The 16037-nt window shown below is 41.2% G+C and overlaps 1 protein-coding gene across 2 annotated transcripts in view; it reads left to right on the top strand.

Moving 5' to 3' along the window:
• The first annotated feature begins 3771 nt into the window (after positions 1-3771).
• The window catches only part of arid1ab (AT-rich interactive domain 1Ab), a 42840-nt gene continuing 30574 nt past the window's right edge, over positions 3772-16037 (top strand). The window contains exons 1-2 of one of the 2 annotated variants that reach the window (XM_077508115.1): positions 3775-4885; positions 4952-5135. In XM_077508115.1, coding sequence (XP_077364241.1) covers positions 4233-4885; positions 4952-5135 — 837 coding nt within the window. In that variant the 5' untranslated portion in view covers positions 3775-4232. Of the gene's footprint in view, positions 5136-16037 lie in introns of both variants that reach the window. The other variant, XM_077508114.1, reaches the window with a different exon arrangement.

The raw sequence follows: 16037 nt of genomic DNA, 5'->3' as shown, positions 1-16037 counted from the left end.
TGGGCTTCTGTTAATGTGTGGTGGTGATTTTTTTCCTACCAAAGTCCCCCAGCCCCCCACCCTTTTTATCCATTAATTGCCATCCATTTGGTCCAACAATGAAAATCTGATTCATACAGTGATTATCATCTATTTCATCAACTGATTGCTGTGTACATACAATGATTGATGTCTCTTTCATCCCACGGCAAATCAACCATCGTAGAAAAGCCAACCACTGATGATTCAGTCCGAGCAAGCAGAAAAGCAGGATTTCGTTTGAAAGAGGTGTAATGCATGCCGACTGAAGCCGTGGTATCTCGCTGGGAGGCATTTTATCGTACCAAAGTTGTCATCTGCAAGGTTAAAATGCATTTTTAGTTGCATAACGGTGTTTATAACCAAGTATGTCTGCGATGATGCAGGCAACAGGACAGGAATAGCGTACAAGCGCTTAACGTCACACGACTGAGAACTGCCTTCCTCTCGTTAAAGTCGGCATTCCAGGTCATATCAGTTTGAAGAATCATCATGTCTATTAATTGTGGGTGGGAGGGGTGGTGTCCTCGTGCTCGCTATTAAGCTTGTCCGGACTTGGCAGAACGAGAACAGCGTGGAAATGGAGACGTAAATGCAGGACAAGGACACACCATACGCATAGTAACCATATTGCAGAGGTTTGCCAATATGAACAAGAGGAGCAAACGCGCCTCCATACTAATAAACAGCAAGTTTATGCTAAAAGAAAATTCACCCTCCCCCTCCCTCCCTCATAGCCTTGTCTCTTCTGATAAAACACGCACACACTCCCATAGCCTATATACAGCAGCTGAATTGACCCCCCCCTCCTCCCCGCACCCTGCCTGCACACTCTCTTTTATTAAACCCCTTGCAAAAATGTGCCTTTTTGTCCCAGAAACACACACAAACATCGCCTGTGTGCAAACTCCAAATGTTTATTTCACTGGAAGAGTGAGCCATGAGAGCAGAGAGCTCCGCATTGTAGAGAGAAAGGGCTGAAGCAGAGCTTGCTTGCATGCTTCCCATCCCCCACGTTCACATAGCAAAGTTCTGCTTGCTTTTGCAAGCGCGGCTGCTGCGTTCCCTGGCGCCACCCGCGGCTCGGAAATGGCACTAGTCCCGGAATGAAGGCTTCATCTAAAAGTAATTGTCGTGTATTTTTCGTAATATTAGAGCAAAGTGTGTAGAGAGACTTTATGAAATGCAATTAATCAATAATCAATAAAACAGATCATAATATGCCAACTGGGGTTGGAAATCCAACTCTGTGTATGTTCTCTGTTGTCTATATTAGTCGATATATGGCATAATCACGTTCAAACCTTTTTGCTCTATTTGTCAATGCGATTGAACTTAATCAAAACTCCTCAAACCATAGTTTATAGTCTAAATAATGGTTTTAACAGGGTCGTTCTTGTTTGATTATCAAAAACTCCGATGGTCAGTGAAAGCAACGCCTCGGCTGCTGCTGCCATGAGAGCGGGAGGCAGGCAGGGAGCACGAGAAGGAGGAGGAGGGGTGGAGAGAGAGAGTAGAAGAAGAAAACGAAGAAGAAGAAGAAGCATTGGGGTGGGAGGGGGTTGGTCTGTTCTTGTTAATTATGTCCTAACCAAAGTGCTCTGCTTCAGGATTGTTCGTGGAAATTCACTTTACTCCCCCCCACTGGCAACATGTGAATTTCAAAGGCCTTACACGACACTTTTCTTACAAACTATCTTCACTTCCAGTTCTGTTTGTGCTTGATCCACCCCCATGACTCTCTCCCATACACACACACACGCACACACTGCTTGTAATTTCATGCTTCCCTCTGCTTTACTTTTCTGCCACTGCACACACACACACACACGAAGTACTCATTTTGCTAATGGTCGTGTGGCTTTTTTGCACTAGAATAGACTAAGAAATGCAGAACCAATGTAAAGCAGCTCATCAGCAGGAAAGTACACCAAAGTGCACGTATAGAATATGCAAAAAAAAAAAAAAAAAAGCTTGGCAATTTTGAATTGTCCATCTCTCTTGGATATGTGCTTCCATTGGGACACATTCAAACTAAATTGACTAAATTCCTGTTCAATTTTGGGTATGGGTCCTTCACAATCCGGTGACGATAGACATATCCGCCAAAATTCAGGGCAGTAAGTAAAACTGGTGTTAGGGGCTAATTTTTTGGTAACTTTCGGGCACTGGTATTCAGCTCAAAATGGTTGCATTAAACGGAAACGGTCACCTTCCTGTTCAACTTTGAGTGTGGCCTGTCATGATAAACAAGTGCACCAAATTCCATGCCAATTGGTGAAACTGAGTTGATCAGGTGTGTGCAAAGGGTGCGGTCAATGGGGTATGGGTCCCAGGAATCTACCTGTGGGGGACGTCCACATACCCCCTGCTGACAATCGGTGTTGAAGGGGCATCAAATCTTATGAAGCATGTGAACTGTGAATCCGGGATGTCAAATTAAATTATTATAGTAAAGTACAGATGGAAAAGCTTCTCTCCGCACGGGCCAACAGGCATACAATAGCAAAAGTTTTCGAACATTTCGAGGACCACCAAAAAGGCGGAAGAAAAATAAATAATGGAAAACAACAAACACACACACAGACATCACTTTGTGAATCAGACTGCAGACACTAAGTATGTAGCTCCAAGCATTAACACAGAAAAATATCTATTAAATGAGCTTATTGCTTATATTTGAAGCGATGCATCACATTATGTAGACTAAATGGTCGAAATTCATGTACGGTATTTTGTAGTCAATTGATTTGCATAGGTGGATAGCACTTGAAGCTAACATACTGGGATTTTTACAGCCGGCGACATGTTTATGTGTGAGTTCGGTTCAAAGTCAGAGCAGCAATAATGGCTCTTCTTGGGGTGTAAACATTGTGACTCCCAACCACTGCTGCGGTACATTAATGGGAAATTATCTAATTTCATTTAATTGGTCTGAAAATTTTAATGTATTTAGGAGAAATACTGTTTCAGTTCATCTAGGCCAGCAACTTGTATTGACAAGGAGAACAATTAAATACTCTTCCACCACAGGTCATCATTATAGTTTTTTTATTTTTTTTAATACGCTCAATGACAGTATTTGTCATGTCAGTTGTTTAAGAATAACATAATTTTATTTTAGGCCCAGATCAAAAGTATGAAATTGAAGTGTGCCACAGAACTGCATTTGAAGACAAATTGAGGCAATAAAAAAAAAAATTCACATTAAACAATACATAATTGTCCATGTTATAAATAATATGGCTTGACTTGAGTAATTAATGCCTGATACCAAATATCAACTTGCTCGAGTTCAGTGTTGGTAGTCATTTGCTGTTGATTTTATGATAAATATTTGATAAGAACTATTGTTATTTATCCATTCTCCTGTTTTTTTTTTTTCTTTTTCTTTTTCTTTTTCTTTTTCTTTTAAGGCCTTGGAGTTTTCGGTCCTTCTTGGCTCCCTTGTCCAGAACCACTCCTGGTGTTGTGGTCCTGTGGGACGTTTTCATTAATTGATCTGGGCCAAAGATTGAAATATGAAAGATCAGGCAATTTTCAGGGTTTTTTTTGTGGTGGTGGTGGGGTTCATATTTAAAAACAAATACCTGAGTAATTAGTTAATTGTTCTTTTTTTTGATTGCCAATTGAAAATGTGAGGAAGGGAACGATCCAGTGATTGGGAAAGAGTGGCGCAAATGTAAACAATGTGTGTTCTGATCCCGCAGTCCGGATCCAGTCTTGTTTTCATGGCGTTGAGATCCGCTTCCGGGTTTTGCATGTCTCCTCGCCCCTCACTAAGATGGCTGTGTCTCGCGAAGCCTCGTGCTGGTTCGCTCGATTTCTCGCTCGCGCTCTACTTGTGCGTTAGAATCCCCCTCTTTTTTTCCCTTTTTTTTTAATACACTGACGCGCCGCAAACACACTCACACTCCCCCAGTTTAGCCGTCTCCATATTTTTGCGTGTTCTCCTTCACCAAAACTTTCCCCCCTGTCCTTGTTTTTTTTCTTCTCTCCCTCAAGTTGAAACGGAGTCGCGGTGGATTTACCGGATACCGGTCCGGACGGAGGGCAAATCCGGGGGAGGGAGGGGATGAACCTGGACGACGGGTACGTTGTGTTAAATGAGGTTATATTCAATGACTATTCGGGGTTTAATCGCTAGTGAGTCGCCTTGCTGAGAGAAAAGGGGCGCTGTAGAAAGAGTGGGGAGGCGAGAGAGGGGGGATATCATGGCCGCTCAGGTCGCCAGCGTCGCCTCTCTCAACGCGAGCCCGCCGTCCGAACTCAAAAAGCCGGATCGGGACTCTGAGGAGTCGGCGCCGGGGGAGAAGCAGCCGCAGCAGCATGAGAACAAGGAAGCGGGGCCAGACGGCGACTCTCCCGGCCGAAAGGAACTGCAGGACGGCGGCGACGCTGCTGGGGGAGGAGGGGATCCTGACATGAAGAACGGCAACGGGAATTTGCCCAGGGTAAATAATAATAGCAGTAATCAGAACGATTCCGGCGGGCCTGATGGGAATAACCATCCCGGCGTGGGACACCACCACACGGGCCCCTTCCCACCACCACCTTACGGCTACAACCAGCACTACAGCCGGGCCCCTTTTCATCAACATGGCGGACAACAAAGCCCTGGCATGGCAGCTGCGTCGGGGCCGGGCATGATGGACCCTTACCCCGCCAATTCCCACGAACATGGCTACCCTAACCACTATAACAACTACAACCCCTTCCAGAGCAGGACTTCATATCAGGGTCAAGGCTACGGGGCCATGAGTTCCCCGCGGAACAACCAGCCCCCGGCGGCTGGGGGGCAGCCAGGCAAGCAGCAGCCAGCAGCGGCGGGAGGAGGAATGGCTGCTGCCTCATATAACAACCAGAGGTATAACATGGGAAGCCAGCAACCCACGTCGACGCCGACGTTAAACCAGCTGCTCACGTCCCCCAGCTTGGCCAGGAGCTACCCCAACTACCCGCAAGGAGACTACAACAACCAGGAAGGGGGCACCAAGGCGGCAGCGGGTGAGCTGGCGAGTGGCTACGGCGGGGTTCATCCGGGTTGGCAACAAAGGGCACTCCACCCGCCTCCCATGAGTCCTGGGAACACCGCACAAGCCCCCAGTAGGAACCAGGTAAGCCCCCCCACTCGGAAACCTTCCATGCTAAGCTACCAGCCATTGTCTATGGAGCAAGAGCTCTAAAATGGCTGCCTCTCTCTTTTCACACAACACCACCACCCCCTGCAATAATGTTTCGCAGCGAGCACCGAGTCGTGTTTTTCGCGTAAAAACAACTTTTTGTGGCGAGGAGGTTAGGGTGGGAGACGAGTTTGACCAAGTACGGCGAAGAGTTTGGCAAGGGAAAGTGTGCGTTTAAAGAGCAAGGAGGTGATGTTGCTTATTTCTCCCTTCTCTTCTTCGAACCTCCATTTGGAGCTTCAACAGCGAATAGCCGAAGCTCGTTTTTCCTCATTTAAAGCATGCTGAAGTATGTTGTGCGATTTGATTTACCAAACGTGTCATCGTTTAGACTACACGCAAATGACGGCCACATATTTGGAAAAACGTATTTGCATATTCATTTAGCAAGAAGCTACATGCTACAAGCAGTTAGTTGCTGCATGGTTAAGTATGTGTGTTGTGGAAATTACCAACAATTAAGCATGCATTCGGATCAAAACGTGTGATCATGTCGTTTTTAGAAGTGTTATTCGTGTGTTTTTTTTTGTGTTTTTTTACGCCCCTCGATTCCCCGCTTCCGTGTTGTCACCCCGGTCGCCAGCACTCAGGCTCAGCGCAGATTGCCTTTTGCTTTGGGATTTGAATTATGGAGGTAAAAATCGTGCTGTCAGAGCCACAAGACAGTTGGTCTTAGGTTGACATGCGAGCCGAGATCTGATTGGCTGGCCGTCCCTCCGCTCTCGGCCATTTATAATTGAATCTAATGGGGGAAAAAAAGGGCTGCCGCCTCACCACCACCACCCCCGCGTCACCCTGTTACATATTCCTCCACCAAACAAAATAGTGCTGCTTTTCCCAACCCCTTTTATGCCTTTTCATGGTGAATTATGTACAAGTGTGTTACTTTAAAATGTACTTGCGTTTAATTTTATGTTTAGATGTTTGCAGAATTAGCCAAACATTCCAACACAAAATGTACTATTCTGCATTTTCCCTCAATGATGGTTAAGAGAAAACATTCAAGTCTAAACAGAAAAGAAGTGGCTAGCTAAGAAGCTGTACACATTTGATATTGATGATAATTAGGATGATTTGATTGGATTTGTTTACACGTCATTGTATGATTAAATCATTTGTAAATTATCATTATCTTGACTTGTACATAATATTTCTGTCCAACAAAATGACGGCATTGTTTTTGGTTTGAAATCAAATAATAATAATAATAATAATAAAAAGTTGTAAAAGCGTTCCTCAGGATTTGTTTTCATTATGGAGTTGCATACTCTAATAATCCCGGTACACTTTACTTTTTACTCTTATTGATTTATATGGATGGAACAAGGCCCCTTAAGATATATCAAGCATTGTTACTTGGTTGAAGTGTAAAAGTAATGGATTTGGCACAAAGCTAATTTAGTTCACCTATCGCGAGAAATCCTATATCGAAGATTTGATTGTTTTCACACCCATAATTTTTTTAGGTTTACAATTTGCATGAAAAAAAGTTCCAGTGTGATTGCAGTGAGGAAGGAGTATTCAAAGGCTTAAACTTAAAAAATTAAAAATGTCATGGTTTCTAATAGTGCACATTTTTACCAATGTCATTGATTGTGTGCAAGATGTGTTCCCATGGCATCACAAGTTCTTGCACCGGTGCGTCACAGTGGCTTCAGTTGTTTACAAACAGCAAAGGTGTCAGCCAAGTGTCACAGCATTTTTTTTTTCTCCCCTCCCTCCCGAAGGTTTACAATAGCCTCATTTACTTTCCCCGCGCATTACCATGCGAAAGCACTCACCCTTGCGCCTCCCTCGAGTAATACCGGTCACATTTGGTGTTTGTTTACTTTGTGGTTATGTCATTTGCACAGACAGGAGATGTATTACAGGAGAACATCGCCTCTGTACATGTTGCCTAAAAAGCAGCGTTATGACAAAAAAATGATTTGAATTGTTATGGCCTTGAGACTGCCATCATCCATCACCAAATTGACTATTTTCATTTATTTTCTTCATGTCCAGTCTAAAATGCAATGTATTTAGGTTTAATTAAATTTGTTCAATCACTTAGGACTGTGTTTAGAAAGAACTGTACCTTTTGTCTTCTAACTTAAAAAAAAAAAAAAATGTTTTACATTTGGCCTGCAAGCAAACTGACATTTCATATCGACAGCGCTTTCCATGCCAAGAAAGGAACCCGCTGACTGGTTGCAATATTTTGGAATTAAATGCTAAAGCGAATCACGCCATATCGTATTCAGTGGCATTAAGTTTTGTTTTGTTTTTTTTATTTACCCACAGTCGTTTTTCTGTCACTTTGTACACAAATCTATGAGAAGAGGCAAACAAATCAATGTTGTTGACCGCTCTTCCAACAGATTCCACTACACCAACATTGAATATGCATAGTATACTATTACACTTTTGAATGAAATTCATAAAAAAAAATGCTAGCAATTCCAAGTGTGCAAATTTACCATTCATATTTATTTATGTCAAGCCATAGATTGACATTGATTTTAATTATGTGTTTAATCATGCCATAACAGTCCTACAAGGGTTAATATATGAAAATCCAACATGTAATGATTGAATGTAAATATAATAGACCAACATGCTTACTAGTTTCTGATAAAATATTGATAGGACTTTTTTGGCAATCTTGGGCCTTTCTTGACAATTATTAGGCCGATGCACTTGTGTGACTTATTTTGTCAACGGAGACTCTCTCCACGCTTTGTTTTCTAGCCACAGGTACAAGCTAAATGATAACTATAGTTAAGTATGATTATAACGTGTTTTTTTTTTGTTTTTTTTTTGGCTGTTAAATCTGCAACATTGCAATGTCATTCACTGGTGACGCAATTTTTAATCACAGCAAAATTAGTGCCCGATGGATGGCCGCTTATAAAAACTACTTGCCTTGAACCCCGCAAACTCCATGACTTTTCACTCAGGTGACGTTGCCATTTTTAATCATGCCAGAAAGGTCTCGAAATGTAAATTTATAGTAAACATTAGATGCGGCAATAAAACGCGTTTGTTACTGTGTAATATGGAAATGTAAGGGTCAAATGTTTTTATAGAATATCATGGTAAAATCTATCAGCCACCCGGTGGAAGTTGAGGGTGTTTGTATGTTGATCTCGGACTACTTTTGAAGCCATTCATTGTTGTTGCTCGTCCGTGTTGCTTTCACTCGCGGCACCAAAGTGCATTTTGTCTGTTCTGCTGGCCCGAAGCTTTAACCCGAGCACGGCCGGTCATACAGATGAAATCCAGTATTGACATCGACGTGGGCGGTAGAAAACGGTACTCTAGCATCACCAATTTTGAACTCTACTGGCAAACGGGTTTTCTAAAGCAAACCTCCAACAGAAAAAACTTTTGAAGGATTCACAAGGGCTAATTGGGCTACTTTTTCATGAAAAGATGCAGTTGAAGCATTTGTCAACAGAAGAAAAAGAGACAAATAAGAAAATAGCTATTTTAAAATTCTACAAGACACGACTGACAAATTGTGATTGTCAAAGTCTGTGACATTGATGAAGGTCACGGTTGCAAGAATAAAACTTTAACTGTCGTATAAGATGGGAAGGACGGGCATACTAATCAATTGTTATGAATGTTGTACATTTGTGTGAGGTTCATTAATGTTCGTAAATAGTGTATAAAATATGCTTACGCTTAGGTAAGTGCAACTTTTTAAAGTATTCCATAGTGCCTGCTTTTACTTTTGCTTCCAGAGTTGTCCAAATAAGAGGCAAAGCATGATTTATTCAAGTCCTTGGTCACTCCCTTTTGAAGTTTCCTGTAAAACGGATGCATAAAACAAGACAATTATCCATGTATTTCTTATACACACCACTGTTCAACCAAACCATGTAATTTCGTGTAACCAAAGTCAGCTAGTTTAATTCTAACATAATGTGAAACACCATAGACAATCAAAATGAAAATTAGCATAGATATTGGTAATTGTTTAGCTGCTCTGTGGCAACAATAAATATTACTGGAGCTCAGTTGGGTACCTTCTCTGCCTCTTCTTCTCGCTTTTAATTACGCTGCTTCTCTTCCAGTAGACCTCAGTGCTGCCTGGCAACTCGAAATTTTGTATGCTGTAATAACCTACAAAAACGGTCACTTAAAATATAATCGCAGTATAATCGGGGCGTGAACAATAAACAATATGTGAGAAACTGAAGATGCTTGTTTTTTTGGAAGTTTAGTATAAATCAAGTGGTAACAGCACCACAACATTCACTTTATGGTCAATTTGAGATCTGCATCGTTTTCCATTGTAGAGTGTGGTTGTTTGTACTTTTACTGACTTCATCAAATGCATTCATTCATCTATTCATTAAGAGCAAGTTTATTTTTAATGGCCTGAGAAACACTTAATATTTAAAACGTTTTATTTTAGATGCTGGTAGTCAAGTGCCAAGACCAACTGCTGATAATTTGTGTTAATGAATGTCTAAAAATACATGCTCTCTTAATTACTTGGGCTAAGGGTTGACGGTGGGGTTGTTTTGACGTAGCAGTCATGTCAGGTGGTTCTCCCATCGCCATTCAAGACGTCCTCATGCTTTGTGACGTCCAAGTTTGAATTAAACCCAGAGCAAAAACTCGAGTTGAAATCCTAATGGAAACGCACCAATGCAAGGCTGTTATTTATTGACTTGACTGCCGCTAATGGATGCGCACACTGCTCCGCCGCCGTCTAAAAGGGAGCACCCCCGCCCGCTGCAAATTGGAAAGTAGCTTACAAATCAAACGCTCATGTAATGAAGGTGGACGATATTTATCACTGCCGGAGCATTCAAAACAGCAACACGTTTTACCAGGGCCGTAGGGATTTGCTCCACAAATGCTCTTTATATGTAATGATAAATATTTGTTTGAACGTTAAATGTTTTTTTGTTTTTGTTTTTTTAATATTAAAACATATATTTATAATATTAATAATACATGTTTTGTCCAAATAAGTCTTCCACCCTCTGTTAGGTGTTAGCCTGTTTTGAGGGGGTGGTTCAGTCTCAAAGAGCCACTGCTCACCCCGCACCCTCTCTACTGTTGTGTTCATTAACATGGCAACTGTGGTCAGAACTAGGAGGCTACTTGCTGAGAAGGATGACATAGATTTCAGTTCTGTCACAAACAATTTAATGACTCAAGCCACCTTTGTAAATGTAAACTAGATCCGTGTTTTGCAACCCTGGTCCTCAGGGCACACTATCCAGCCTGTTTTCCATGTCTCTTTATTTGCAACGCAGGTGATTCCAATGACAGCTCAGTAGCAACAATACTCACCTGCGTTGGAATCGGGGACATGGAAAACAGGCTGGATTGTGTGCCGAGGACCAGGGTTGGGAAACACTGAGCTAGATATTCACTCCTTATGATTTAGCCCAAAACTGATTTTTATATCTTGTCACAACTGCTATAAACGCTCATTGTGTACAAAAGAGGAACGCGCTGAGTTTAAGGAGGAAGTTAACTCTGCGCGCTTTAGCCCTGCACTGCTGAGTAATGATTCTCCACAGGCCACATGGACAGCATGCTGCCTTCCGGCGCTCTGTGCGTATGTGTGTGATTGCGTGTGTGTATATGAGACGTGATGGTGTGTGCGTGCGCTGGAAGAAACGGTGTCAGCGATACCCGGGGGGAGGGGGTTGTTTTGTGAATGATCTTCGTCTGCCCCCTGACAGCTGTGTGTGTTTGTGTTACGCTGCACTTATTTGGCGCTGGTGTGTATGCGTGTGTATGTCTGTCGGCTGCCGTTGCCGCCTCGGGAAGCTCTCTGACCCGCTCTTGCTCCTCGCGTCACCGGCCATTCATCTTCCTTAAGTGACGGTTCCTCGTTTCTGTCCCACTGTCACCCTCAAGACGATGTAGCCTTCAAGACACAATGCCAACTAGGTAGGAAACGTGATACCATTGCAGTTGCTGTAGTCCAGTGATTCTCAATTATTTTCTGTCATGCCCTCCCCAGTAAGAAGAAAACATCTCGCGCCCAGCGACTATAAATAGTATAATTTGTCTATAAAATTGTTATAAGCACACCTCTGCATAACGCTTTCCGTATTAACGTATAAGATAATAAAAAAAAGAAAGAAATATGAACTAACTTACAACAAATAATAGCTGTATTAACTGTAACAGAAAAGTTTTAAAGTGCATCTGAAATTCACAAATAAAATTAAATCCTTAATTAAACTATAAACATTTTTTGACTGACCATGTCAAACCTTATGATACGGAAAAATAAAATTCCATAAAATCAATAAATAATAAGTTTGGTGACTGCGGCAGACTGGCCAGTCGAAAGTACTCTAAATTGCTTGATTGGGGAAAAAAAAAAAAAAAAAAAGTACACGATTAGCAATTAGTTGACTTCAAGCTTTAAATGCCGATACAGAGTAGTTAAGTCGGCCCTTCAAGTAGTTGGTTCAACCCCTTGTTGCGTACTAAAACAAAGATAAATAGTCTCTTGTAGAGACAAATGCTGAAGCAGGTCTCATTGCATTGGCAAGCTCGTGGGGGGGGGGAGGATCCTTCATTCTCTTTGACATTTGCCTTCTTAAAGGCTCCAGATTAGCATAATAATATCCTTCTCAGAGCCCTGTGCTCGAGGAGAGACTTCGACTTTTTGACGTATGGTGTACTGTGAAGGCGTTCCGGATTTGAAGAGGTTAACCTTTAAAAATGGAACCTGCTGCTGTTGATACTAGAAGGAAAGGATGCTTCCGGCTAGAACTTTACAGTTATTGGCTCTAGCGTGTGCATAAATGAATAAAAAAATATTTACTGTATTTCCTCAAATAGACAATATACCCTGAATAAATGCCGCCCTCCCACAATAGAGACTAAATTGTAACGTAATTCAGTTCAAGAATATTAAATGGGGTCCCATTTGATTGTTGTTGCTAACCAAAACCCCAGCATTTACTGATCGATGTACTGTAATTTTATTTTTCAAGTACTGAGACTTACCATCTGTTGTAAAGGAGTCCCATGTGCACTTTGTGCAGTATTAAAGAAGATTTTGTTTCTTTAACGAATAGTGATCCGACTCTAACGTTGTCATGCCACAGTGTATGCGTCCATGTTCCAGGGAGCTACGTAGTTTATTAGTTACACACAATCTAACTTAATTCTTGCCATGATTTGCTGTTTTTCTATAAATCCCCTTCCACATTGGCCATCTTTCTTCACCTCATTGTCCCATCCCACACCCCTTTGAGGTCAGCATGCATCTAATTATCTGAATGAACAAACCCGCAACGGCTGTGTGAGCCACTTTAGCAGGGAATGTAGCATGAAAGCGGCTCATGGTCCATTTAATTTTATTTTAAATGACACTTTCACGTGTCATAAATTGCAATATACCACTAACTTTGTACAATACCGCTGCAGAAATGTGGACAAATAAAGGCCTGCCCACTGATGGATGCTGCCTCCATTTGTACTTGAATAAATAAACGCAGTGGCCACTATTTACAAGATGGTATTTTTAATAAAATAGATTGTTGTGCAGACAAAGTGGCATTGTGAGTATAAATATAGAAGCGTATGTTACCAGGTCAGCACAACCCACATTTCATACGAGGTCAGCATGTGTTTGTGTGTGCAGTGCAGTGTGTCAAGTGTTGAGATTCCAACCGCGAAGTTGGCATTGACCCAGCTTTTTGGTTTCTTCTCCCATCAAGAATTTAGAGCATTTATGGATGAGTAGTGAGTGACACGCAGATATGGTTTGGTTTAGAGGGGAAACTTGACTTTTTTATAAATAGCTGTCTCTGAAGTGCCTGCCCACCCATCAAGTGTGAAATTACACAATCAAGTAAATCTTATGTCAGCTTCCCTTTCCCCCTCCAAAATGAGCCAAGTTGAATTTTGCCAGATTGTGACAAAACAGTTTGTCTAATTTTTCATACTATTACACCACCCATACACTGTTGCTCCGCCCACAATTAGAATACTAGGCTACGTTGGTTCGTTTTTCATCTGCCTTTCTTTTCAACTGATGAATCACTTTTCTCTCAGCGTACAAAACGCTTAACCGACCAACATGAAGTTTTGTCAGCCAACATTTATCACTGCAACGCGCACACGACCCACAGGCGCTACTTTCACTCCATCTTGACCCCTGGAATGCCTCACTACCCTGTTTCCGCCTAGGAAGCGTCAGAGAAAGTACAGCAGTGCTCTTAACTTTGCATTCTCTAGCAGAATTTTTTAAATATTGGCAATTTTGTGGAAACTATAACTAAACATGTGGAAAACATTTTATTTAGGGATAGAGGTCAGATGAAGCCATGTTACTGAAATGAAGTGGCCCTGATCAAAAGTTTATATAGACTTGATTATTGGGCCTGATAATAAACACACGTGGACATAATAAAGTTTTAAAAGGCTATTAATGGCCATACGTGTATGATTCTGTGTAATTGTAATTACCTGTAGTAGTGTATAAATATTCAATGAGTTTCTTATCTCTTGAGACCCCTGTACATTTATTCCTGGGCAGCACTGACTTTGCTGGGTACTGGGCCTTGGCGAAAGCAAAATAATTGTTAAAGGGTCTGTGAGAAAAGGTACTTAAATTTTATGAATCAGGAAAAGGGTATAAAGAGATAGATAAAGATTTGAAAATTCCAATCGGTGGTGTTCAAACTCTGATCAAGAAGTGGAAAATTTGTGGTTATGTTAAAACCAAGCTGTGGTCATTTAAACCAACAAAGATTTCAGTCACAACTGCCAACAAGATTGTTCAGGATGCAATGAAAAATCCATAAGCAACCTCAGCTGAAATAGACTTCTTTTCCACTTCTTTGGTACTCACATAAAGAATAGTACACAACTTTCAAATTCTGCCGAGGTATGTAAACATATGAGCACAACTACATAGGTTTGGCATGAGGTCTTGGCAGGCTGCTCTCTCTTACCTTCAAAAATTACTTTGACCTGCCAGATTTCAATCAACCATCTGTTACTGTATTATTGGAACTGTGAAGGTGTTATAGATAGCGGTTTTTCTCTTTAGTTCGTGTTGGTTACTACTTGAACATTGCATTCACCACTGCAATTGTGTGACTTTTAGTGTTGTATGTAAGAACTGATACGCCACTGTCTTCATGAGTGCAACGTACAATGAAGTAACTTGGATTAAAATTTACAAAAGGAAGAGTTGTGGGTCGTCTGTGTGTCCTGAATGACAATATATGGACCATATATAAGATAATACTGCCGAGGGATATTTATTTAGTTGACGAGGTAATCAATTTGTTTGTATTATTAAAGATTTGGTTGCTGAAAAGGGTAGCATTTTCATAAACAATACAGTAACTGAGGAATGTGAGCGAATTTTGCTAGTATGTATCTGGCAACACACTTGGGAACCATATTTAGCTGCCTAAAATGTTAACTGAAGCGGATAAGATATTTTGTATTTACTGATAACTGGAATCCGAAACATATTTGCTTAACTTATATATAATCGTAGACGCTTTCTCCACATTACAGCTTTAACACTGCAGGGCGACCTCGTCTGCAACAAGTGTTCAGATGCTACACTTTAACCTGAGATGCTTTGGTGCTGCTCTTTTGGTTAGCAACTGAGTTCAAATGGGCCCAGCAGTTGTGTGTGTGTGTGTGTGTAGGCTGTATTGTTATTGAAAAATGCTAATTATCTGTGACATCGTGAATAATTAAAGGGCATGTAGTTCTTGCACAATTCAAACAGTTTCTTTTTTCTTCATTTGCTCTGAAAAGTTTAAGATTTGTTTTCATAGGTTGCAAGTTACTGCGCTCCTTCCTTCCTGAACATCTTTTAAAAATTCCTGGGAACAGCTGGCCATACATCTGGCCCACGTGATGTGTCCGCTCGGTGTGGAAGCTCTGACCAGCAGGCGGGCGCAAGGCTGCCACCCCCCTCTGCCCACCCCGCCTTCGTTTCTCATCCGAGTCACTGTGCGGTCAAATGGGAGCTCCCAAGGTTGATGCATTGGGATGCCAGACTAATTACTTAATTGAAAACATGGCCTCTTTGCTTGTTTTTTGTGGTCTCCTGTTTACGCTGTCATCTATGGGCCTGTTCTGAGCGGTTTGCGCCGTCACGAAAAGTTAACCTTTCCCTGAAAAGTTATTTCTAACCTAAAGTAAACAATACCAAAATGTGACTGGTTCAATGAGGGATTTTTTTTTTTTTTTTTTACTTCTCGTTCGCTCTTTTGTGTTTGTTGTAGTGTGGTCATTTATGTGTACCTCTCTTAAATAATACCAAATATGGATCATGACAAATAATCATATCTATAATAGCAACATTAAACAACATAATTCAATTTTATTTTTTGATAACTGTCATAGGAAGAAATGTATTTGGTTTTGGCACCGTTTGGTCCAAGATATTCTGACGATTTGAACAATTTTTACTGCTGTCAAGAAGCAATTTATTTACCCCGGCCTAAAGCGTTCTTTCTATAGGACTGTTGCATTTTAGTGTGGATGTGTATTAATGTCTACATTCATGTTTAGAGGGAGATATTTTTGGACAGGTTCCTTAATTTCTCTATGATTAACACCTAAATTATGATGAATAAATCTGACATTTGCAGCGTGGCTGGTAATCCATTGCAATCAATTCCCGTCTTTTCTTCTGGGAAGATGGCACTGATCATTATCTATTTTATTTTAACTCAACTTTATTTATAAAAGCACTTTAAAAGAAGCATTGCCGTATACATCAGAGCTCATCAAGATTTGGTTGCTATGGTCACTATAGGTCATTTGTCAAGTTTGTTCAAATCAAAGATATCCGATTTCAGATCTTGTGTTACCACTTTCAAAGAT

Source organism: Festucalex cinctus, chromosome 19, assembly GCF_051991245.1.
Source record: "Festucalex cinctus isolate MCC-2025b chromosome 19, RoL_Fcin_1.0, whole genome shotgun sequence".
Lineage (NCBI taxonomy): Eukaryota > Metazoa > Chordata > Actinopteri > Syngnathiformes > Syngnathidae > Festucalex > Festucalex cinctus.
The sequence above is the reverse complement of the archived record's forward strand: the minus strand, read 5'-3'. Positions and strand labels throughout refer to the sequence as shown.